At 38.3% G+C, this 27,082-nt stretch overlaps 2 protein-coding genes across 2 annotated transcripts in view; one reads left to right on the forward strand and one right to left on the reverse strand.

Moving 5' to 3' along the window:
- On the forward strand, positions 1-6,312 carry LOC110395571. Its single transcript, XM_021390150.1, has 3 exons — positions 1-1,301; positions 2,787-2,905; positions 4,416-6,312. Exons 1-3 carry the CDS (start codon positions 1,071-1,073, stop codon positions 4,666-4,668), a joined length of 603 nt encoding a protein of 200 aa, XP_021245825.1. The 5' UTR covers positions 1-1,070; the 3' UTR covers positions 4,669-6,312.
- Positions 1-27,082, reverse strand: part of ACTN2 (actinin alpha 2) — a 73,391-nt gene that overhangs the window by 43,735 nt on the left and 2,574 nt on the right. The window contains exons 2-3 of the mRNA XM_021390149.1: positions 8,212-8,326; positions 7,482-7,601 (exon numbers count right to left, since the gene is read on the reverse strand). Of these exons, the coding sequence (XP_021245824.1) occupies positions 7,482-7,601; positions 8,212-8,326 (235 nt within the window). The remainder of the gene's footprint in view (positions 1-7,481; positions 7,602-8,211; positions 8,327-27,082) is intronic.

Below are 27,082 nucleotides of genomic sequence, written 5' to 3' on the forward strand. Positions count from 1 at the left end.
ACGTAATGGTACTTTTTAAATGCATTTTTTGTTTTCTCCTAAGAATATGTACCTAATAAATACGTTACATTTCTACCATAATTTGCTGTCTACACAGAGTTCACCTAGGTTCATTTTTCAATGAACTCTTGTTTCTGCTACCCTGACAGTAGGACTGAAGATTACTGAGGTTACAGTCCCTTTATTTCTTCCCTGATATAAACCTGTTCCCCAGCTATTTGTAACTATCTCAAAAAGTTACCTTTCAGATTGACTTCTGTAGATATTGCCTAAGGGGAAATACATATTTAAAGTTCAAATAATATCAGCCTTGCTGTTTTCACTTATGAAATAACTGGGAAAAAAAAACACTTTTACACCAAATTGTCAGAAACTACATAATATTAACAGTTTGAAGTAGAAATCAAGAATTTGTCAAGGACACAGGAATTTTTAAATGACTTAGAGATCTACAACCCAGATTACCCCTTTCATAAATAAATAAATATGACATCCACAAGTCCACCTATATTATTTAGGCCCTTTTGAGAATTCTGTCCCTTGGTACCAGCACAGGCTAGGTATGAAGAACAACTCAATGGACACAGCACCTCCTGAGACTAAGATACATGGCTTCCTGACAAGCAGTTCAGAAACATGACCATGAGGCTGTAGATGTCTTACAGCTCTGATGCCTCTACATGTTTATATATGTTTAATACAAAGTAAGATTTTTCACCTTTTTTTTCCCCCACAGGAGTGGGATCAAGTGAACCCTCAGCAAGTTTGCAGATGTCACCAACTGAGTGGGTACAGCTGACACGCTAGAATGAAGGGATGCTATCCAGAGGGTCCTGGACAGGCTTGAGGGGTGGGCCCATGCCAATCTCCTGAAGTTCAACAAGGCCAAATAAAAGGTCCTGCACCTCAGTCAGGGCAATCCTAAGCACTAACACAGGTTGAGCAGAGAATGGCTTGAGAGCAGCCCTGAGGAGATGGATTTTGAGAGTGTTGATTAATGAAAGGTGAGCCAGCAACATGCACTTCCAGCCCAGAAGGCCAAGCGTATCCTGGATTGCATCAAGAGTAGCATGACTAGCAGGTTGAGGGAGGTGATTCTGCCCCTCTACTCTGCTCCTGTGAGACCCTACCTGGGGGCCCCAACACAAGAAGGACATGGAGTTGTTGGAGAAGGTCCAGAGGAAGGCCATGAAGGTGATCAGAGGGCTGGAGCACCTTCCCTACAAGGACGAGCTAAGAAAGCCGGGCATCTTCAGCCTGGAGAAGAGAATGTTCCAGGGGGACCTTATAGCAGCCTTCAGGTACCTGAAGGGAGCCTACAGAAAAGGGGAGGGACTTTTTATAAGGGCAGGTAGTGACAGGATGAGAGGAAATGGTTTTAAACTGGAAGAGGGTAGATTTAGACTAGATATTAGGAGGAAATTCTTTACTTTGAGAGTAGTGAGGCACTGGAACAGGTTGCCAAGAGAGGTTGTGGATGCTCCTCACCCAACCCTCTTCCCCGGAAGCATTCAGGCCCAGGCTAGATGGGCCTTTGAGCAATGCGGTCTAAAGGGAGGTGTCCCTGCCTATAGCAGAGAGGTTGGAACTAGATGATCTTAAAGGTCCCTTCCAACCCAATCCATTCTATGCTTTTATGACTTTTGGGTTTTCAACTTGTTTCAAGACTGCTAGAGTCTACCTATAACACAGGGTGTTAGCAATGTGCCTTTTCCAACCCTTCTCACAGAAAGCATCCCTGTCACAAGCCAATCAGAATCCAGTGCTCCTACACTGTAATACTAATAGCAAAATCACTTCAGTTTTTCAACTCCAAAAAATATACTGCCAAAAAACTCAAGTGTGGTGATAACATTAAATCAGTCTGCTAAGTATGGTGAGATACTTGGAAGAACACAGTGAGACTATAAGTAGAGTCCAGCACTGGAAGGGGAGGAGGTGGGAGGATGATAGAGGGGCGCTGCAGGCTCTTTCCAGTCACTTCACACCAAATGAGCACTGGGGCAGGGAAGGCACCAGCTGCTCCCCTGCTTGAAAGTCACCTCCAGCTCTGTGCAAGAAATGGAGCAGCTGTGGCTGCCTGTGGGCCCACTGATGTTCTTCTGGGGAGGGAACAGAAAGAATTTCCTCAGTCTAACATGGAATGCCAAAAGAGGTGCCAGAAGGAAATGAACTCACTTTGCTACTTTAAAGTTGCCTGAATCCAGGGACAACTTTCACAGAACAAAACAGCTGGTGGCCCCAGGACTTGAGATACATGCTAATTTGCACTAGTATGCAACAGAAGCTGTCATTTGAACCTACGGAATTAACAAATGTGATAGGAGATATCTCACCCACCACTTGTTTATGCTTTGTTAGCGTGATAACTCAACTTTATACATGAATGGCTAGTTTTCCTCCTTGGGTCCTACATTCATTTTCCAGAATTCTAACCTAACTCTGCCTGTCTTCCATGCTTTATTATTATTATCTTATTTGCCTTGAAAGACCTCAAGTGTCTTCAAATCTCAAAACTTAATTAGGGATCGTAGCTACTTCTTTCCCCTCTCAGCCTCGTGGTCAAATATTTCACTGCATTTTGATCAGTACAAAAAAAAAAAAAAAACAACCCCAAAACAACACATACAAAAGACATGAAAAAATATCTAAACAGAAGGAAAACAAAATCATTGGATGTTGAAAAGTATTAGTGTTGAAAAAAATATTAATGTCTATAATTTTCCTGTACAGGTCAATAGAAAACTTCCTGATATTTTCTTCACATTGTGTGTTTGCTCTGGCAGGAACACAGCTCCTACATCTCACATATGCAAATCTACGACTTCATGGGGAAAAAGGTCTTGCTGACCTATGAGAACAGAAAAGGAGAGAAGTGCAAGAGGGCACAATACAAACTACCAAGGTAAAAGGACAGACAAAGCAACACGGCAAGGTTTTGTTTAAGTTCTGCTTTGATATTTGGGTTTGATTTTATTTATTTTTTAATCTAACCTTCTTTACCAAACACACATCATTTGGTATTCAGTATTTCTCCCCCCTCTCAAAAAAGCAATGCAGTACAGCTTCCTATTAACAGGATACTTATCTTTTATAGTTATATATCTTTGTTCTTTCCATTCAGAACACAATTACCTTGCAACTTGAGTCCTCACACATTTGTAGTTTTTTGTCTGTTTGTTAACTTAAGAGAAAACATCTTTCTGGACTATGAATGGCTCATGAGGATTATTTTCACATCTTTAGCTTTAGATTTTTGAATTCCTAGCCTCATTTTAATCAAGGGAGAGAAATGTTCTTCCACAATGCAGATCAGCGTAGCTGAACTGGACTTTTGCTCAGCATCACAGTTAAAGGTGATCACCTCTCCCTATTCATTCCACAAACACCCCAAGGAAGTCAGCCTTCAGAGCACTAAGGATTTAAAGAACATTTTTGGTCCCTCAAAAATATTAAATTGAACAGATATCCCATGTAAATTGAAGTTTAATCTTTAGTTGGGGGGGGGGCCCATTTTAAATGCCAGTTGGCCCTCTTGGGTCTGTGTGCTCTCCATTTAGTATTTCACGTAATGAAACTTGATCTTCAGCAGGTTTAGATATAAAACTTTCATGCTCTGGAAATTAAAAAGTATTCCAGATATCCACGTAACTCAGAGAATGCCGAAACTGATGGGTGCAGACAAGCCCACATGGCTCATGCCATATGGATGGGCAGTAAGTTAATAGGTTAAGGATATTCGTAACAATACATACGGCTCAGGATACCTGCATTTCGCCTCCTTTCTGGCATTACTTTCCATATTCATACTATAATGAGTGTCCAGCCAATAATGCTGAAATAAGTAACAAAATAGAAAAGGTGGAATGCATTTTAAATCCAGATCAGGTTACTGATCCAGTCCCCAGGACAGCTACAAAAACAGTTGTCAGTCCAAGTGCTAGGGTAGGGCAGAGAAGTGTGGGAGCAAGAATGCAGGACAAAGGGGCGTAGAGTCTGTTTAAACAGGTACTGGTGCCAGAGGTCCTACATCATGAAACTATACCCAGATCAGATGCAGTACTACATTGCTGCATCAGCAAAGCATTGTTCTTTAGAGAACTTTAGTAGAAAGAATGTGATAAACTTAATAGGGCACTAAGCGCGTCTCGGCCAAAGCTAGCTTTGTGTTCAGCCTGTTCAGAGTAGGAGGGGAAGGCACACGAATCTATCTGTTTCTGCCCACATAGATGTAATCCAATGTGTATTAGTAGCCATACTTGAGATAGTGCAATGTCTTACAATGACAGGTTTCTCTCTACTTGTAAGCTATGAGAGTAACAGTGTATTTTTCTCCTGTGCTCCCATTCAAGGATTTAAAGTAGTTTTAAAATATTAATGAATGAAGCTTTATTTCTAACCCTCTCTTGTTACAGGTTGAGAATTCCAGAAACAGGCAATAAAAGCCTGCAGCACAGCCAGGAACATCACCTTAATCTCCTCCTGTATTATATAGCCTGTTGTTACAATGCAGCAAGAAATATTAAGGGCACAGATGGACATCACCTTACAAGCATCTGTAATGGGTTGCTGCCCCTTGTCACTGCCTCCCATTCAGAGAAAATTACCTGTTTTGACAGTCTAAATTCACACCCGATGCTTCCAAGGGGAGCAGCAGGATTAGCTTAAACTTTTTTAATGGCGGACCTGAGATAACACAGGTGCTTTGCTTTCAGATGATGCAGGAAGTGCTCACATGACACACTCTACTTTGAGCTTGCCAGAAGCAATAATTAAGCAAAATAATGGAGACAGGAGTGCAGAGGGCACACCTGCTCCATTCAGCAGCAAATACGAGTTGATTCATCTCAGTTTAAATGCTACAACCTTGCCTGAAGAATTCAGGAGTGAAAACACTGTGCAAGGTGTGATAGAGAATGACCACAAGTTCCTCCTTTTGTTACACTCTTGGTTTTCAGTCAGAAAGGGCTGGAGTCTCAGCACAATAGGACAGAAACTACCATTCTTTTACTCTGTACTCTGTATTCTCAGTATTTCTGCACCAACTATCAGACAGGCTCATGTATGTTTGATTTTCATTTCCATACGTAAACTATCTCTTCAGTACCCTCTACTGTCTCCTTAATGCCATGTCATTCTTAAAATACCCCTGACTGCAGAGGGTTAGGGGTAGCAGCAAATTTTGCCATTCCACTTCATTTAATTGAGCTGCCCCCTGGTTGCCTGTACAATTGATGGAGAGGGACAAGAACCTCTGAAACTCAGTAGAGCTCTTCTGAGATCTGAAGTGCTTTTGGGAATTGCCTTTCTTTTCCCACTGTACTAGTTTTACTGGGATAGAGTTAATTTTCTTTGTAGTAGCTTGAATGGTACTTCTTGTTTTAGATTTGTAATGAAAATTGTATTGATAACATAAACCACAGAATGGTTTGGGTTGGAAGAGACCTTAAAGATTCCCACAGAGTCAAGGTCTTTTCTATTTCTCACACTCCTCTGCCAGCAAGAAGGCTGGAGATGCATAAAAAGTTGGCAGAGGGCACAAGGGACACAGCCAGGACAGCTGATCCCAGCATGCCATATAGTGGTATGTTCAACAATAAAAGTTACAGAGAAAGAAGGAGTAAGCAGGGACATTCAGAATTATGGCATTTGCCTTCCCAAGTAGCTGTTATGCTTTGCTTTCCTCGAAATAGCTAAACATTTGCCTACCAATGGAAAGTAGTGAACAAATTCCTTATTCTGCTTTGCCGGTATGTGCAGCTTTTACTTTACCTTCACAACCCACTGAGTTTTCTCACATTTATCTTTTTGATTCTTTTCGCCATCTCATTGGTTGGAGCAAGAGAGCGGGTGTGTAGAGCTTGGCTGGCCACTATGAATTTAAACTACAACACCCACTGATGATATATTCCCAAAAATGTTTCTGATATGTGTCTAAAAATAGACGGCATGGTTTTGGACTCAGACGGCCCACACACTTCAGTCGCCAATGAATTAAGGGTGAGTTCAAACAGTCCAAATGCTCTGCCCTGAGAAACTCCTATTTCTCTTGGAGTTTGGAGCACTGGATCCAGAGCCATAACATATTTAGTGAGAGCTAGGTAAAACTGTTGTAGAATCATCAAATGCTAATAGATTTTTCCATTACTTCTACAGATGCATGGAGCAGATAATTCTAGAAATCCTAAAGAGTGTGGCCAGCAGGTCGACATAGGTGATCCTCCCCCTCTACTCTGCCCTGGTGAGGCCACATTTAGACTACTGTGTCCAATTCTGGGCTCCTCAGTTCAAAAAAGACAGGGATCTCCTAGAAGGAGTCCAGTGGAGGGCCACAAAGATGATTAAGGGCCTGGAGCATCTCCCATATGAGGAAAGGCTGAGTAACCTGGGTCTATTCAGCCTGAGGAAAAAAAAGAATGAGAAAGGGCCTGATTAATGTTTATAAATATCTAAAGGGAGATGGGAGGCAAAGGATGAGGCCAGGCTCTTCTTGGTGGTGCATGGTGATAGAACAAGGAGTAATAGCTTAAAACTAGAATATAGGAAGTTCCGTACTAACATGCGGAAGAACTTCCTTAGGGTAAGGGTGATGAAGCACTGGAATGGGTTGTCCAGAGAGGTGGTGGATTCTCCCATGGAGATATTCAAGACCCATCTGGGCGCCACGCCTACCTGTGTGACCTATTGTAGGGAACCTGCTTTAGCAGGGGGGTTGGACTTGATGATCTCTTGAGGTCCCTTCCAACCCGTGCAATTTCATGATTCTATGACCTTTGTCTTTTTTATAGCATCATTTGAATCTCGTGGAAAGCCTAAGTTCACTTGCAGTCAGAGCCTGTCTTCCTTTGCTCAGTTTACATTTATCAGCATTTAGCTAGCTACATGTTTTTATTTTAATACTTGCACAGCAGAACATCAACAAAGTAAAAATTTTATTAAATAAAATTCCACCCTACTTTCTTCATATGTTCAGTCTCTCCCCAGCTGCTAGGATTTCTTTTGATCATTCCCTTAACTCTACATCTGAATTTTAGAATCACACCTGCCATGCACATAATAAAATGGAAGCAGGTCCCAACTCCTAAAGGAAAAAAGAAGATCTTCAGATTCAATAAAGCATACCCTAGAATCCAACCTGATTTGTGGCAGAGTTATTTATTTTTAATAATGTATAGGAAAAAAGTAAAGCTCCACATGAACCAACTAGCATCTGAACACCCCCTGAAACACTTACAGACAAGTCAATTTAACCTCAAAGAGAAACAAATCTTAGAGCACAGTTATACCCCTATCCCTCCTCAGGTGCCCACACATTTCCATCTCTTGTTCTTTCAGAGGTATAAGCCAGCCATCAGTATTTAGTGGCTGTTTGAGTCACCCATAGATAGCTAGCACAATTTGTACCACAGCCTCTATCTAGACTTCTGCAATGTGAGTGCCTAGAACCTAAGTCAGGTCCACCGTCAAGCTCTGTTACATACCTTCTGCACCAATTGACACAAGTTTCACTCCTTTGCTGGCGATATAATCCAGAGCTTTGTTGACATTAGCAATTTTATGGAAGCGCATTTTCCCTCTGTCTGGTTTCGGTAGTCTTTCCCCTACAGGATAACAAAACAAATGCGTTTATTGTTATACACACTTGGCTACAGACACTCAATTGACTGGAACTCAAGAATGAGCATGCCTTGAACACTGAAAACATCTAGAAAGTATGCAAGTGATTCCTGCTTCCAGACCTCTGTTCCACTGCTACGATCTACTTTAGAGTACTTGATCATTCAGAGGGCAGGATATTCTCATCACCATTACATGCCTGACTATAAAAAAAGCTGGATTTCATCCAGATTAGCCATAGCATCCCATCAAATCTGACCAAGATTGAGAGCTTTTAACATCCGTAATCAGTGCAATATCAGAATACAGATTGAAACGTTTCATTGAATTTACATTCTTAGATGATCATGAAAAACAATTACTTTAGAAGATATGACTCTCCATTTCACAAAGAATGATCGTTTAAAAATCTTCCCCACTGAAATCTCCTGCAAAAATGTAAACTGCTCTTCATTAAAAGTCTTCTTTCCCTTTTTCACCTTCACTGTGTGTCTACAACATGAGCTATTCCCTTCCCATTCAGGGGCATTTTGAGTGTACCTTGGAGACTGCATCTCTGAACAATGGAGAAGCATACATAGCAAACTAACCAACCTGAAATAACTTCCAAGAGCAGCATCAGTTTGAGGCCATTTCTGAAGTCCTCCTCAATGTTTTCAATCTGTGTGCCTGCTTTCCTGAGATGGGAATTGCACCAAGCTGTAAACGTCTGTAATAGTAAATAAAATAATTTTTTAAAAAACTTACCAACGTAACATTTTCCAAAACAACTGTTAAGCCATTTGAATAAACACTGCATCAGAGACTTCCACAGCTGTCTAAGAAACTTGGATATACAACACCCAATCATTTTATACATCACTGAGTTCAAAATTCTAATCTCAGATGTTCATAGAGTCATAGAACCATATAATCACCAGGGTTGGAAAAGACCTCCAAGATCATCTAGTTCAACTATCCACCTACCACCAGTATTTCCCCACTAAATCATGTTCCTTAGTACAACACCTCCAAGGACTGTGACTCAACCACCTCCCCGGACAGCCCATTCAGGCACCTGACCACTCTTTCAGAGAATAAATTTTTCCTGACATCCAATCTGAATCTCCCCTGCTGCAACTTGAGGACATTCCCTCTAGTCCTATTGCTAGTTACATGGGAGAAGAGGACAACTCCCACCTCACTACAACCTCCATTTTCAGGGAGTTGTAAAGAGCGATAAGGTCTTCCCTTCTCCAGACTAAACAATCCCAGTTCCCTCAGCCACTCTTGATAAGACTTGTGCTCTAGTTCCCACATCAGCTTTCTTGCCCTTCTCTGCACATGCTCAACGGCCTCAATGTCTTTCTTGTAGTGAGGTGCCCAAAACTGAACACAGCAGTGGAGGTGAAGCCTCACCAGAACTGAGTACAGAGGGATGATCACTTTCCTGCTTTTGCTTGCTGCACTATTTCTGATAAAACGCAGGATGCTATGTGATCTTACTCAAGATGATCTGTTCTATAACCGTCCCTGGCACCTAGGTCAGGCTGACAGGCCTGTAGTTTCCTGGATCCTCCCTATGATCCTTCTTGCTCAATTAGAAGCAATATTGTTCTGCATTCTGTTTGCAAATGCTTCCGTAAAAGATCTACACATAAAGGAAAAATTGTTTAATAGTCATTACTGCACTTACATATTGTGATTACATAATTATATGTTGGGACACACCCTTTCTTTTCAGGAACAATGTCTACAGATTGATATGTCATCAGAGAAGCTGTGTGACAGTAAATTGTAGACAATACCAAGTGCAGAGGCAGAAACTTCTACTACCGAATTCATGCCATGGTAAACTATTCTTATGCAGATTATCCATGCCAGGGATAGGTAACATACATTTCTCACAGGATGTGAGAACACTCTTCAGGATGACATAACTGAAGAAGAGAGAGTTAATATAGTAGGGATACCAACAAAATCACATCCGCTTCTACTTTAACTACAGTAAGAAATGGAATGCCTTTTGAAAACATAAACAATTAAAACTGATTTTGAAATTTTACAATAATTGAAGAAGTTTTACTTTTAGACCCTGCATATATGGGCTGCCTTACTAAGGATTTAGTTTCCAAATTCTATTATATAGTTTTCAGAAAACTAATACTTCATGAAATGCACAAATGCAGATGCTTAGGTTTGCAAGGCAAATGATCACAATACCACCATGAGCATTTCACTCTGTGTAGATAATCAAGTCTGCTTCTACTTTCAAAGATGAAAAACAAGTAAAACTAACTTCATTGATCTATGGGTAATCATGTGCACTTTACTCTTTGGATGAATGAAATCAGAACACAGACTACTATAAAATTTAGCAGTTAAAATTAATCTGTTTTCAAATATTCTGTACTCCTCAACCTTCAGACAAATTCTCCTTGTTTTTCAGTGACTGTTAAAGCATATAAAACAGGTTTATATTTACTAGGTATTTCCTAGGTGTATAAAATAAGTCAATTAACTTTGGTAAGTTAAACTTCAGATACTTAAAATTGTAATCTATTTGGAATTTCTTTTCTTTTACTATTTTAAGTGTGCAATTTAAGAACTGTTAATGTAATTACTTTAAAAATTAAAATATATCCTAAATCTCCATTTTCATTGCAAAATTTTGTTTGGCCTTCTTTCTTCTCACCTGCTGATCAGACTATTTAATTTTTGATCCTAGAAACAGAATAGGAAAGAGCAATAAACAAAGGCAAAAACCTATCTTGAAACTAAATCATGTACATAGTGGACAGATTTCATAGTTTAAGATAATACACAATAAATGTTCAAAACCGGCCTACTCTTGGAATGCGACATTCTCTCTATAACATTTTCATTATTGTTGTCTTTGATTCAGTGTACACAGAGAACTCTTGTCGCTTGCTGGGTGCTTGTCTCAGAGCTCTCACAGTGCTAAAGAACAGCTTGCAGGTCATGTGCATTGTTCTGGTACCTGCAGCTTCATCTCTGCATATTTGTTTCTTCAGGTTCCTTATCTTCATACCAATTAAAGGATCAGATGGAAACCCACCATGTGACCAAAATGCAAAAATGCACCAAAATTTGGCGTTTTTGAATTTTCCCCCAGTGTGATGGGAAGCGTGGTCATTTTGTGAGGCACTGAGTTACAGACAAAATACAGGATGTACTGAATATACTGGGGATATAGCCAATCATAAAAAAGGATCGGCTGCAAAGTGCCTATTTCAAATAATCCCAGTAAGCCTTTTAGGATCACCATGACAGAAACAACAAGCACAACTCCACATCTAACAGCAGAAAAGAACATTTGTTTTTCGCATCTCATGCAGAAAAATAAGTGCATTCAGTCATAGAAACTCACTGAATCTTAGTGGAAAAATTAAAAATTTACGCTGGATGTTCCAGCACTCAGTGGAATCTCTAGGTAACTAGGTAATCATTAGAGAACATCTCTTCTCTCCTGATCTGCACACCGCCACACCTTTTCTCAATATTGATAGTTTTATGAACACACTAAGCATCCAACATTGCTATGATATAAACAGAGATGCTACCACTGCTGAGTCAAGCTGTTTTCAGTAAAAGATTTCATGTCAGTTCCTGTTTTTACTGGCTGCCTTTTTACATCTGTATGTTATTTACAATTGTTTCCAGCAATACTGGGTTTATCATCAGACCTGTAGCATTCTGAATGATAAACTTGGAGTTACCTACTATGCCTCTGTTCATGAGACAGTTCAAGTTCTGCTGAAGCGCTCTACTTTATATGGATTCTTTATTTAGACTGCCTGTATGTGTATAGTCTAGATTTATCTTCTGTATTTAGATCTTTTATATAAACTACAGTTTTTCATTGTTTTACCAGTGCACTCCTATTTAGGAAATGCTACTATCCCTTTGTAATAATTGCCTTACGCCTCACGGAAAGTGTAAATGCAGAACATTACAGCAGACTCTTCTGCATTTGGCTTCATAGCCTGGTGCCTTCCAAGTCAGCTTATTTTCCTAGGATTAAAGATAGTTATAGGAATATTACTTAAGGAATCATTTACCATTTGTTTCAGTGATGCAATCAGTTGACTTAAGTATTAAAGCTACTGCAAAATTTCACTTGCAAATTTTAACACTTTCCACGATTCACATTTTGTTTAACACTTCATCCTTCCATTCTCATTGTGATACCACTTGTTCCAAACCTGAATTCTCACCGCTTTCATTTTAACAGTTCTATTGATAGTTATTAAGAAGCAATTCAAAGCACGTTTAAGTTCTCAAGATCAAGATACAGCCTGCATATAGTATCCTGCAACTTTGTAATCCATCAGGATTTAAAAGCTATTAAATGACTTAGACAAAGCAAATTCCTTTTTCTGCCTGACACATCTCAGAGTATCAGATTGCTCAGAGAAATAAGGCAGGACTGAAGGCACCAAGTTGAATACCAGAAGCCATAAGCACTTAGAAAGCTAGATATTTCTTTTTAGAATTTATTTACCATGGATGACTCTACAAAAGACAAAGAAACAAAGAAACAACCCCCCCCTTTCTAAATCTATAACTACCAGAGAAACTTAGCTGACGTTATTGGATAAGAGTCTACAGAGGAGGGGATGTAAGGCAGGAAGTCAAGAAATTTGCAGTCCCTCAAATTTTCTATTAATGCACTATAACTCCGCTGTTGTCACAGGAACATTTTGGAAAAGCTAACTCTAGAAAAGGGAGCACAGTTTATGTTCGATGCCTACTATATTCTCACTGTGAAGACAGCTGGTATCATATTCTCTGTAATTTGGATTCATAGACCTGTGACTGTGAAGAAAGTATCAGGGAAAAATAAATGTATCTGTCCATTTACACAGGCCACCTAATTTTACAAGCACTTAATAAGAAGAATTGCAATCAAAGGACAGAAAAAGAAGATAACTCTAATTAACTATCAATCATTTGCAGCTAATGCCAAGAAATAACAGGGTATGCCTGCTCCATAGTACAAACACTGCTATATAGGCACAATGAAGGACATGCTTTAATAGAAAAAGTGATACCTCTAAGAGCTCAACAGTCCCACACTCCTGAGAAAGTCCACAGGTGCATATTTACATGGGTGTAACAATAACTTACTTTTGATACTGCTTCAAAGCCAGAAAAGCAAAAAGATACTATACTAAGAAGCTTCATATGTGCCTGTGATAATAGGGATAAAGAGAATTGAGACAGCACCAGTTACCACCCTCTCCAATACAGTTATCCGTGGGGTAGATCATGAGACAATTTGTTGCATATGCTGAAGAGATAAGGTCATTTTCTAGTTGGGCACTGACAGTGAGTCTAAAATGTACATCACCAAAATAACCACAAAACTTTCATGGGGATATGCAAAGAAGATACTCTCCACAAGTTCAGGAGGATTTATTTGATTTACTCACTTGCAATCAAAAGTGGATCTGGCCCAAAAAAGTGTTGGAGACCCATGTCCTTTTTAGTATATATAACTCATAACAAAGGTTAATGCAACTTTCCACTCTGTCCAACTCAAACGAATTTGTCTGCTATAATAAGTTTTAAAAATCATATTGACTTAACAAATGCATGTGCCTGCTTATCTGTCCCCCTACCAGAAAGACAATGGGCCTGAGTAAGACATTTGTTTTTTTGTTTGTTTTGTTTGTTTTCTGTATCCAGCCTTTCAGTAATGTTTCCTTAAGAAAATATAGAAGAAGAATCCAATTTTAATGTAGGAAATTTATGAAAAAGACTGCATTAATAGGAAGCTTAATAATTCCTGTATCTGTTAAGTAAAGAAGAGTACAACTCATTTTAAGTAGATCTTAAATTCTAATACGCAGAGCAGGAAACCACACCTGTAGACAATTTGTTTCAATTATAATCATTCAAGATATTTGTGTGCATGTATAAATATGTATATATACATATATACATGCTGTCCCTAATTATCTCAGTCTAATAGAGTTGTTTCTTAAGACAGTGCTTTACAGCCCTTCTCCTAAAGTAACTTTCCTCTCTGCTTATGCTAGCTGTGGGGTTTCATTACTTCCAGCCTAAATGGGACGCAGTGATTCACTCTGTAGTTATATGGAACATTACTGTGCTCAGAGTACATGGCAAGAGTGTTACGGAGAGCTCTGCCAGAACATTCCCACGGGCAGGACTGAGGTTTCCCCCTTGAAGAGCTGCCCATCTGTCTGTTATGCATGTTTTAAAATATAAGTCATGATCCTGCAACATGACCTCCTAGCTCCTGTGTCCACACAGCATTCTAATGACTTCAGGATCAGGGTTTCTTCCTGAGTTTGAGATACAGTCTGTGTTGGCCCTCATTCTCTTAAATATTTAATTCTGGTCCTCCCCAAAAAAAGGAGCATGAAGGTGCAAAACAGCAGAAAGTTGCTCAGCCTTGATAAAATATTTTGATGTAAACCATTGACTACACATGGCATCTATTAGATTTACAGCAGTTCTATCTTTTGCTCATTTCATGCAGGACTATATATTCATGAATTGAAAACAACTAAAATGTTACATCTTACTGGTTTGAATAATTATTAACTGTGCCCTTATTTCCCACTGCTATAGATGGTACATGTTTGTAATATGTTACATGTTACTAACATGGTACATCATAGTGCGACAACTAGAGTAACTGTAACAGAAGTGGTTCACCAGTACAACTCAATTGCACTAAACAGAGTAGAGCACATTAACAACTCAAGTGAAGCACAGTGAAAGTATGGCAAAGAATGCCGCGAAGGCTAAGGTGTAGGAAATATTTAGCATGTTCCAAAAAGCCATTAAAAAGAAACCCTCAAACCGCAGGCAGTACTTCAAAGCCAGATTCCTAGGAACAACAGAAAACATATCATGAAACCATCTCACAAAGAAAGTAGAAGTTTTACCACAAGATCCCCAAATCTCAAGTTGAGTAAAGCCCTCTGTGCTCCAGCACATCCCTCTATGTAGCTGAACAAATGGTGCCAGATATGATATGTTGATGTACGTTGATGTATATATGTTGATGTATGTTGATCAGCTCCTAAAGGGATATTGTTCCAGTTCTTTAATTTTATTTTCCATAGGTAACATCATCAAAGGGATGCATTCATCACACAGAACACAGTACACGTCATGCTAGCATTCTTCTGTGTTCTGTTTGCATAGAACAGCCTGAGGAAACCTCAATCCTTAAAAGCAGGTGGTCTAATCCTGTGTGAGCCTAGGGTTTCCTGTAAAATATGCGATCCTCTCCTAGCACTGAATGATTGCATGTCTATTTTACAGTGCTTACTATTAAAAAAACAAACAAACAAAACAGAGCATGTAAATATCCCTTCAAGAATAATCTGGCAAGTCTGAACCCTGAGAAATGTTAAGATTATTGAGCCATTTATTATAAAGTGATAAGAGGAAGTGAAAGGGTGAAGACAGAATAATAAAGAAACAAAGCTGAAGAAATGCAACAGAAAAAAGATGATTTGAAGTCAGTAGGCAGGAGAGCAGTCACAGAAAGTTAAACACAAAGCAAATTAAAGTGAAAGTGGATATAACGACATATTCTTTGTGTACATACACTGCTGAAAATCTGTATTATGATCCTGGAAAAGAAATTGTGATATTTATGTTTCCTTCCTAACTTCATCATGTCATACATCATTAACATATATATATATAGGCCTAAATGCTGAGCACCTTATGATCCATGATTCCTTATATGGGACCATAAACCACTTAACAACAGTAGGAGCAGATGTTAGACATAGCTGAGTACTTTTAAGTGTCCCATGTCTGTATTCAAGGATAATGAGAATCATAAACTCTTCGTATCCCACAACACTATTGCAGTGAAAATTCACCATGACTTTTAAGGTGCTCAAATACTATCCCCCCCCAAAAAAAAAACCAATAAAGAGTAGTAGGAAACATTTAAAACATTGATGAGCTATGTCATGTTAATAAAAAACTCTAAGTTAAGCAAGATGAGAACCTACTGCAAACACAAGAAAAATGGCATGTAGTGATTGCCAAAACCTTCAGTATCTGTTCTCAGTCATCCAAAGTTAATTTTACATTTAAGAAATCAAAGTCAGATGTTTAGCACAAACCAGTTACCTACTACTGTAAATCTAGTTGAAAGCCAGTTATCTTTCCTTCCTTAAACAGTTACTGAATTATAAGATGTGCCACTCATTTAGGTATGGAGAAAAAAATCACTCAGGGAACTGTTAAGAATAGCAATGACTGTAAATAACCCCACAGATGCAATTTGAGAGCACATTTTTACAAATAGAAATTGTTTTAGCTTTCACTGCTAGAATGAAAAGTCACTGCCCCAACCTCTCACTAATAAGACCAGTTTTGGGCATCACCAATGAAGCTGCCATTTCTGGTCATTTAAATGATGGGGACACCTGTCCCCTTGAGAGCTAAACTGGGACAGCAACTCATCTCATAGACACTACGCATGTGTTAGCAACCTTGTCAGTTATTCACCTGGCCTGGTGTCAAAAGAGTGACCTAAAAGAGAAAGGTTCCCCTAAGCCATACAATCTAACCCAATAAATTATAAGTCCACCTTCAGTACAAAGCTATTTTCTAACATGAGTTGGGGTAGAGGAGCTATTAGAATATTTTAACTAGACAGGTTTGCAACACTGGAAGACTTTTAATTAATGCTTTCACCACCTTCCTAAGTAGTGCCGAGGGGCAGAGTTTTGCAAGGCAGCTTCTTCTTGGAGGTGAACCACTATTTTTGCAGTTTAGTTTGTATATTCACATATGCATGAATTCTTGAAAAAAGCTGGTCACAAGCAGCATCCAAGTAACACTCTCTTTGATAAGCTCTCATCCAAGAGCCACAAGTTGCTGTCCTACAGCAGCTATACGTGATTTATTCTAGCTAGAACGACTAATAAGGAGCAAATCCCTTGCTGTTTGCAAGGATCTTACTCTCCATCTTCCCTCCTACTTCAGTAAAAATATGTATCACATAATTTATGGTTATATACTACTTTTCTGATGACTATTTTCTTTATCTTCTATGTAAAGAAACAGTATATTAATATACATTCATATCTGCTGATGACCTTTGTCATAACAGAATTTATATCTCTGAGTTTTTTTTTTATTATCTACCATTATTCAATGCAGTAAAATGTTCAAGGTACAGGATTAACACTACGGAACAAGAAATAAATGGTATAACCTGTGAAGAAAGTTCTGAAATTACTAACAGATTTCTGAGTTACATTGCCTTCATATTTAATTGTTTTCTGTAATGAGAGTAAAAAGGCAGTCGGTGAGTAAAGACATTGAGGATTCAGAGAATCCTTACTTATCCACAGTTTTTTGGACAACTTCTTTCAAGTAGTCAGGCCTCTTTATGCCTCCATCCAAAATCCTTATCCCACAGTAGAGACATCCCCACAGATTGAGAGTTCCAAATGCATGATTAGGAAGGCTATGTTCACTTCTAAAATACTGTAGCTAGCAAAAAAAAAAAAAACTTACTTTGAAAGCCTTAAAAAACAAACACTGGTGGAAAAAAGTATCTGTGATCCAAGCTTATTAACCTTTAGTTGTTAAACAGAAATAAACATTAAAAAAAAAGACAAAAAAATGGACTAATGGAACAGTACAAATTGAAAGTTTTGAATATTCTGCTTTTGGTCAATGGCTTTTATTTTCAGATGCTGATATTGTATTTTCAACACAAAAAGCTGAATGCAGCAACTGAATGTTCAACCAATTTTTATAAAAGCTTTAGTGGACTCTCTTACCACCTATGCAATAAAGATTGCAACTTTGAACCAATACATGCTCACAAAGCATCACTCTTTCACGCACTCTCTCTCTTGTTCTCTCCAAATTTTTATATACAGATGTCAGGTGAACAAAATCAAGATAACTTCTGATACTCTTGAAAGCATTAACAATTAATGGAATAGTGAGCTATTTGCACTCTGGCGCTCTCTGGATCACTTTTGGACAAAGTAATATTTGGGAGGTCTCAAGGTAAATACCAGTTAGACAAACAGCTATATTTAGGGAGCACTTTGGGGATCTAACTTTTGAGAAGTTAAGAAGCACAAGGAAAGGAAAATGTATTTAGCATAACAAAGAAGAAAAATATCAGAGTAAAAGTTGAATGGTTTACAAAGTCAAAAGAAATTCACTCATTTCTATATGGTTAAGAAATAGTTAATTCTGGAGCATCATATTCCATACTCTGCATTACAGGACTATCAACAATAAAGGTTGAGAAATGAAATTCACAGTAAAAATGCCAATGGATTTGAGGGGAACTTCTTCAGCAATATAAGAAGTTTTAGGACAGCCAATTTTCTGTTTGATTGTTTTTCTCTCCCTCTATTCTCTTTTTCCAGCTTTATGAATGGTGAATTCTTTGCTATCAGGAAATAAAAATATAATCTCTTATTATTGCCACTCTCTGGGGAGATTTAAGAACAGAACACAAATTGGTAATCCAAAAAGTAGCATGACTGTTGTGGTGGATCTGCAAGTGACAAATCTGCAGGTATGCTTTCAAGGTGAAGTATATGACCTTTACCTTGCTTGAGGCTTTCTCTTAAGTATATTAAGCAATGAACATGCATTACCACTGCAATATCAGCGCCAAATTTGCCTTCTTATGAGACTGTACTTCCCATTGTCCATTCAAGACGTCATTCCTTCTCTCACCAACTGTGCCCCAGAGTCCTCATCCTGGTTTCCTAAGAGCTTCTGAACTACCACAGGAAGTGCTGGTTAACATTTTTGTTTCAGCAAACACATATTTAAATTACCAAATTAATTTAGAATTAGATGAAAGAAATATTCACACATTCATGTAGCATGGAAGGAACTAAAGGTATGCCCTCTGGAAATAGAAGGATTAATTAAAAGTAGGCTAATCTAGGATTTAGTTGACTGGATTTCCAAATGTCTTTCCCTTGCTTTCTCTGTTGATTTACTTCACCATGCTATCTTTATCCACTAATTATATACCACATTGCCAGGTAAGTAAATCCATTATAAATTGGACAATACCACCAACCCAAGTGGGATAAAAGTATGTTAATTGTTAAAGCACTTCCATAAGCATAAAAATACATCTTCTGTATTTTTGATAAAATTATAAGACTGTGAAAACTTTTCAGTTGCACACACACCAGCACGTACATCTTTGTCTTATGGCTCTGACATCAATATTTGATGGGGAAAAGAAGTAGTCACAGTCAGATCCTGAGATATTTATACAGTAAGTAATGTCTTTGCACTCTGTTATGTAGTAAATTTGAATATCAACAGATCTAGTTTCACTTGTAATCTACACAAAAGTTTCAGCTGAGATTCTTACAGAGAAAGGAAAACCTTGCACATTAATTCTCAGTCATATAGTGAAAAGCATCTCTCTAACATATATGCCAAGTTACATATTTCTCAATGAGCATATAGTCTCTCCATATTATATTTTTTTTTTACTACGGTACATAATGACTAGGAAATAACACTCCTCAATTTTGATTTCATGTTTAAGAACAATTTTTAAAAAAAATGGATTGCTGTTAAAGGTACTACTTTAGTATATTGGGCTTATGTTTTAAACTCTAATGTTTTTATGAGCTATAGAATAACATTTTTCTAAAGCATTTAAAATATCCTGTAAACCAGAAGACTTTCTGAAAAATTCCACAATTACTGAATTATTTTTACTGAGATTCCCATCAAAACATAGTAAAAAAACCCAAAACATTACTCAGGTTCTTTGGATAGCTCAATTCTAAATGGATACAGAATTTAACTAATATGTTTTCAGTGGCTTAGCTAAGTGTAGATGGGTAAACAACAAACAATGGACATTCTAAATTGTTGAAAGCATAAACTGTTCTAGACAGTACAATTTTGTGATAAGCATGATGCTTTGTGAATTAAGCACAGTTCTTTGTTTACAGTATGTCCATCCTTAACAGGAGTCATGTTCATACCTGTGCTTGAGCATGGAATTGAAGGCCACAAGAAAAAGGAAAGCAAACAACCTTCAACCTCATATACGGTGTTTTGTTTGCCTTTTAATATTAATGCGAAATGAGTGATAAGTGCATTATACATAATATATACATGTACAGCTAGAACTGCTTGTAATGTTGCACTACAAACTGTGTTACTGATTTGGCACTAAAAAGTGGTAACTAGGTGAATGGGATTACTGCAAATTTTTTCGATTATTTCACTGCCACCCTCCACAAGACAGAGGGTTGGAACTAAATAATTTTTAAAGTTTCTTCCAACCCAAGCCATTCCATGATTCCATATTATCTGCAGTCAAAGATCATCGCACCAGAAAACAAAAAGGATTGTAAGTCTACAAAAAAAAAAGAGTAGAGTCAAGGGTGGACAGCTGCTCTGTCAAAGAAAATGTGTGGTGGAACTACATCCTGTAATACAGCTGGAGATAAATTTTGATTACAGATATTTTCCATAGGCTAAAGAAACCTGTCTGGGTAAAATAATCCCAGAACTGCACAACCATTTATTTAAATTTTTATTTGCATTTAATGCAGCTGGGTTCCCATTTTCTTCTAGCCTCATATGCCAGAATGCGATATCTTAAGTCTCACAGCAGTGAAAAGTTACATTGCTGTCAAGATTAAACATAAAACTGAGTTTAAAAAAAGAAATCACTTAATGCTAGATGGTTAGGCCTTTCTGTGAGTACCAAAATAGCAGCCTGATTTTCAGAGGTTCCTCTTGATGTCATTGGAAATGCCTGGGTGTTCAACACCTATAAAAATATGAGCGTTTCCTTAGACGCTTGAGGAATAAACAGATGCTAATTTTAGTCTAGGGTAGCCACTTCCCGCAGACTCCTGCTATGGTAGTAGAGAGGAACAAGCTTTTCTAGGAGGCAGCTCAGAGTAGAACCCATGTACTCTGTATTAGGTTCAGTTAGTTGTTATCAAAGTAAGGGGAGGCCAAAGTGATTTGGCATCAAATTGCAAGTTGAAGGGATTCTGACAGTTAAGAGCAGTTGAGATAAAGCTTTTGACATGAACCGAACATCTTATTCACACCAAGTAAAAGAAACCCTTAGAACTTCTCATCTGTAAAACCACCACACAGATAACACAACCACTATTTCAGAGATACATGGACAAACTGAAATGCCCTTGTAAATCAAAAACAGGGAAAACTGGGTACAGCATCATCCATTATTGCACTAAGAAAATAAATTCAGGACTTTTTTTGTCACCTGTGTGCATGAATGGACATTTAAGGTCCAAACATAAAAACAAATATTATTAACCATATAACTGGCAGCTCCTGCTGCCACTCTCTGAACATGCCTTCTGAAGAACCGAGTGCATTTCTACAATCTACTACTTCAAGTAAGGACTTCAATAAAAACGGAACACTCGATTTCAAATCCTTCTGCCTTTATCTCTTCAGATGCTCTGTTCCAGTATTTACAATAACAGAGGAAAACCATTACTGCATTAACACCTGTCCTGTAACACTCTCACACCAGTAGTTTGAGGATTACTAGGACCATGTTATCTCAGTTTACATTAAAGAGGTACTTGTACTGCCAGGGTAAAGAGCAGAAACAGTAACAGAGGGTGGTCATTACATTGTATTTGCTGGTTAATGATGCGGAAATAGATAATGTCTATCTTTAAACAGATGTCTCATTTTATTAGGTGGAAAAAAGCTCATTGTGTAGCACCTGTATAGATTTACAATCAGCTTTATGCTTCAGTCTTTCAACACAAGGCATACCCAGCAAATCCAGTAATATTATAAGAACAAATATAATATATTTTTAACAGAGCTTTTCAATGAAATCATGTTTTTCAAACACTTGAAGACGTGAAAATCAGCCTGAACTACTAGCAATGAAATTTCATTTAGGAGGAAATGAAGTACTAGCTGTGAATACATTTTCCTTCTGGTATTAGCTGAGAGAAATAATGCACATTCATTAAGAATATATCCACTCAGAGTCAGCAACATTTCACTACTCACGTAACAGGAATATCATGTCGGTTACACGTTGTTCATCCAGAGAATTAGGGCTCAGAAAAAAAAATTGTACTTGGCAGTAAAACAATCCAAAATGACTCAATTTTCCCAGCTGTATAAACATTTTTATATTTGCCTACTTGCAAAGATATAAAATAACATGCAGGAGGGACCTCTTTTTACCTGGGACAAAGCTCAGCAGCACAAACTTCTATCTGATTCTACTCCACTTTCACAAGTGAAATTTCACAGATCCACCTGCATTTCAGATCCACAACCCAATGCATGCTCCTGTAAGTTGGCTCTGCAGTACAATTTCTAAAATATTACCTATGTAAACTATAGTGCTTATATACTACTTTATGAAAAGTAAATACTACCTATATAGTAAATCATACACAAGTAAATTCTACCTATATAGTATTTACTTTTCATAACTAAAGAACGTCCTGTTGCTCAGCCTCATTTAAACTAAACATCATTAAATGTGTCTGAATTTGTGCAACAGTGACTAAATTTATGTTAGGCATTCAGTATCTGATTTTTTCCATTATAGTGATGAATCGCTTTTGTCTTACTTGTAAGAGGATGAACACACTTTGGTGGAAGATTTTGAATTGTGTTGTCCCATTGGCAAAAGCAGTCAATATTCAGCTTGCAGAGCTATCTTAGTTAGATTTGGAAATTGGTGAAGTAATCAAGATATTTTCTTATTGAGATTCATTACTTTACCGAACATACCTGAGTCCCTTTTTTACTTAAACAGGGCTAAAAATTTTACAAGTCTGGACTCATTTACTGCAGTCTCAGAGCTGAGGACCCGCAGCGCTCTTCCAAGCAAACACCTCCCATACCTCTCCACTCAGCTCTTCAATGACCCAAACAGATCCAGAGCAAAAGATGCAGACCTTCCTCTCTCAAGAGATTATAGCAAAGTCCACTGCTTAAAACACAGCTTTTCTCTAGCTCTTAAGCACCTTGGTTGCAGCTTATGGAAACCCACTTAAATCCACACTTTCTTCCAATCCTTATTGTCTTACTAATTGGATCGTTGTATCTGCAGACATTTTGCTATACAAGTTTCAGAGAAAGCTGTACTGTGTATCTGTGAGTGCAGGCAGGAAGATAGTAGCCTTTGCTTCCAGATACAAAATGGTTCCTATCATAAGACAGGCTAAGAGAGTTGGGGTTGTTCAGCCTAGAGAAGAGAAGGCTCCAGGGAGACCTTAATAGTGACCTTCAAGTATTTAAAGGGGGCCTACAAAGAAGATAGGGAGAGATTCTTTATCAGTGTGCAGCGGTAGGACAAGCGATAATGAAGGCAGAAGATTTAGATTAGACATTATGAAGAAACTCTTTACACTGAGGTTGGTAAGGCTTACAGTTTTGTTACAGGCAGATCCTTGGGGGCTGGTAGAAATTAACAGCTGAACTGCAACTGCAGGAATTATCCACCTGACAACGCTAACAAAAGTATACAGAGCTTACGATGGGGAATGTAAAACTGAGGGGGGATGCTGAGTTTAAACAAGAAAAAAAAAGTGTAATATATCAATGTGTCACATTTGGCACTGATAAAAACTTCCCATTCTACCTCCATAATCATTTTTTGTTAAGTGAATTTCATAACAGCTTTACTTGAATTTTCCCTCATATACAAGCACCACAATATTCAGAGTTATCTCAGCTGCATGCCTCATTGATAGTTTCCAAGACAGGTTATGAAGCACACTGACAAAATATGATCATTTACTATGCTTTCAGCATGTTCTTCTCAAATACCATTCCAGGCAAATAACATCAGCAAGAGGAACTTAACATGTTACTATTTTAACAAGCTCTAATCTCTAGGAGGCCGATCATACAGAGTAAGCCTTAAACACATCCCATATTTCTATACAGAGTCCAGCTACCCTTACAACAACTCTCCATAGAACCAGAGAGGCTGCAACTACATGTCCTTCTGTTTCATCACCATCTAATATAATCACAGTATACGCTGAAAAATCAAGACAAACTGGTAGCAAAAATGGAACCTGTCCATTGACTACCAAGTTCTATGGCCTCCTATATGGGGCCATCTACCACCAAGAAGGTCACTTAAAGAGCACTCAGGACTTAAAAGGAAACAATGGATGCTTTATGTGTGCGTGTTCTTAACATTAGAGCTTTTGGCATTCACTGTTTTAGAAACAAATTCCTTATGCACCTGGAGAAGCTTTTGTCTTTGGAGTGCTGAAACTTAATGGCACAATCTGAAACTTAAAAGGCGCAATCGCTGCATCTGTAGTACCATATACCATTTGGAATCACATTGTGCATCTATAGAAGGCAGATACAATGCTGAATGATTACTAAGAAAAAAATAAAACATGTTTTAAAAGGTGAAATGGTTTGTTTTTCTAACTACTATTAGCAATACAAAACCCTGTACTTAACCTGCAGAAATTCAAAGACACTTATGTCAAACTAATTATTTGGATAAAAGGTAAAGTACACAGAGAATTGCAGTACTGGACTCAGTATATTATGATTTCTCCACACAACATCATTCTGCTTTCAACACTGGTACACAGTAGACTTGCTTCCTTACAAATGAAATCCCTTTCTGAAATTAGTTCTGGAGCTACACAACTCAGAGCACCAATCTTCCTAAGAAATACCGAATTAATAATAGGAAAGTAGTAGGAATAAGCAATGAGAGGCTGGTACTTTCAAAGAAAGGAGTGCACTATTTCCCTCCCTCACAATCCTACATTCACTGCTGGTTGTTATAGATCCTTGTGCATTAAAAGTGTCGCCTCACTGAAAAACCACAAGAGATTAAATGAGATGGATTGTTTGTGCGCTGTGAGATCTTAACTGCAAGGCTGATAATTCAACTGATTATTTCCATCAAATGTCAGAAGAAGAGCAGGATCCAGGCTGGAATGCACTGTACACACTGTATATATGCCCATTTTCTCCATGACAATTATTTCAGTCTGGAGCCTGCAAATCCAGAGATTCTTCAGTACTGAATCTTCCTGGTGGCATCCAGCCTCTCCTGCCAACATTTTTCTGCCTTACAGTTCTTGTTCATTCATTCAAGCGTGGCCATTTCTCTCCTGTTCTTGGTTTGAGGAACATAGCTGTTTGCTTCTACAAGTTCATCTGTCTTCTCATTCACAGACAGGCTTTTTCCAAGAAAAGGTTTCTGATAAGAAATTGATTTAGATTTCATCCACAGAAGACCACACAGACTCCAGAGTGAATCCAGGACGCTGACTGTAGCTCTATTTATAGACACTGAAGTCAGACTGAACACAAGGTCAATCTCTCTTCCAGGCTGCAATCAACCTCTTTAATCTGCTGAACATTATTAAGTTGCACCAGCACAAGTAAAAGGAGCATTTTGTCCATAATACACAGTTCTGGTAGCATCTTCCAAAGAATTGGCAACAGTTCTTGCTTTATTTATTTATTCATTTGATGTCCAAGGACAATAGGAGTTGGATTATCAGTGAAATAAGGTAATGCTGATAAGTCTTTATAAGTCACATTAAAAATGTAATCTAATGTACTGTTGGAGACTGGAAAGACAACTTCTACCCTAGAAAAACTTTCCTGAAGTCATCACTCATGCATGTCATTCAGTGTCATCAAGATCTGCATCTGCAGAGTGCAATATCAAGCTAAATAACTATCCCAAGTCATCTTCTTGTTTATTCTATTCCATCATAAAAGCCCATCAAAATAGCCAGAAATTGCATTCACACACACTCACAGAATGGTTGAGGTTGGAAAACATGCAGTCTAACCCCCCGTCCTCAGTTAGGGTCACCTTAGAGCACATAGCATAGGATCATGTCCAGATGGCTTTAGAATATCTCCAGGGGAGGAAACTCCACAATATTTCTGTCACTCTCACAGTAAAGAAGTTTGTTCCTCACATTCATATGGAACTTCCTGTGTTTTAGTTTGTGCCAGCTGCCTCTTATCTTGTTGCCGGGCACCACTGAAGAGAGTTTGGCCCCATACACTTGACACTCTCCCTTAAGATATTGTGTACATTAGTAAGATCCCCTCTCAGTATTCTATTCTCCAGCTCTCTCAGCCTTTCTTCTTAAGAGAGATGCTCAGTCTTCCAATCATCTTCATAGCCCTCCACTGGCATCTCTTTTGTACTGTAGAGCCCAATACTGGACACAGCACTGCAGATGTGGCCTCACCAGGGCTGGGAAGAGAGGGAGAATCACCTCCCTCGACCTGCTGGCAACACTTCCTAACACACTTCACAATACCACTGGCCTTCTTGATGCTGACACCTTTTCCATGTTCCTTTGAATTATATTGAGATAAAGGCCTGTGAAACTAAAAGAATTGCAGAATTTGTTGAACACTTCTTTGAAAGAGAGAAATTTAACATAGAGAGAAGAGATATCAGGTTTTTAGTCCTCCACTATGAGCTAGCATGATTTTCAGTTCCATTCCAGTCCAGCATAGTTGTGATTGAAAGAGGGTGAATGACTAGTCTGACATACCATAAAATGAACTACATCTATCATTTGTTTATAGATCATCACTTCTTTTGTCCTCTCTAACCAGCGGGAAAACCGAAATGTAAGGAGGTAAACCAACCCTGATTAAGGTTAAAGAGTCAAGATGAGAATCCCAATCCTTCTGGCCAGCCAGACTCTGCTTTCCGATTTCCGTGTAGTACTGAAGAAACAAGGGGCCACCGTCACAGATCTTTCAACTGTTGTTTAAGCACACATGGTCAATCAAACTGCACTAGGTCAAGCAGCAAACTTCAGAAGTTTCTAATCTGATTGTTTCCATCTACATGTTTAAAAGACACCAAGGCTGTAATTCTCTAGTTCGTACTGAAGACAGCACATCTATCCCAAATACAAAGAAGACAAATGGATCTGTTGTTCTGTCTTTTTTTTAAAGTTGCTGTTTGAAGTTTGCAACTATATAATTCTGTTTAAGTTCCTACCAATAGCACCTAATGCAACAAGTGGTCAAACTGCTCTACTTTCTTGATTCGACACAAGCTAAATATTACCCTAATCAAAGCATTTAAACTGGTGTTCATATTCAGAGAGTCACAGCTAAGCTACTACTGAGACTCCCTTCATATAGTGTACTTTATATTTATTCTGAAATCTGCAGCCACCAAGGAGACTGGATAACAGCAGACCATAATACTCTATCAACCATGGTTATAATTAGGCGTCACATCCATTGTAATCCTATGGACGTCATCATGTGTTACCAGCATCTGTTGACAGATCTCATACCAGGCATATCACTGAAATGGCAAGTCTGGAGAGTGCAGCCCACAATAGAAACAATGGCATTTATTTCTGGTTTGTTCCAAGACTGTCTAATAGAAAATATATGCTGCCAACTGCCAGGGCTCCACTGAGATAATTTT

This window comes from Numida meleagris, chromosome 3 (assembly GCF_002078875.1).
Source record: "Numida meleagris isolate 19003 breed g44 Domestic line chromosome 3, NumMel1.0, whole genome shotgun sequence".
Lineage (NCBI taxonomy): Eukaryota > Metazoa > Chordata > Aves > Galliformes > Numididae > Numida > Numida meleagris.

Excerpts from the sequence above, each read along its gene's own strand:
- LOC110395571 (XM_021390150.1), top strand. The coding sequence starts at position 1,071 with ATGACTAGCAGGTTGAGGGAGGTGATTCTGCCCCTCTACTCTGCTCCT. Across the intron at positions 1,302-2,786 it reads GACCTTATAGCAGCCTTCAG|GAACACAGCTCCTACATCTC; the intron begins GTACCTGAAGGG and ends TTGCTCTGGCAG. Across the intron at positions 2,906-4,415 it reads GCACAATACAAACTACCAAG|GTTGAGAATTCCAGAAACAG; the intron begins GTAAAAGGACAG and ends CTCTTGTTACAG.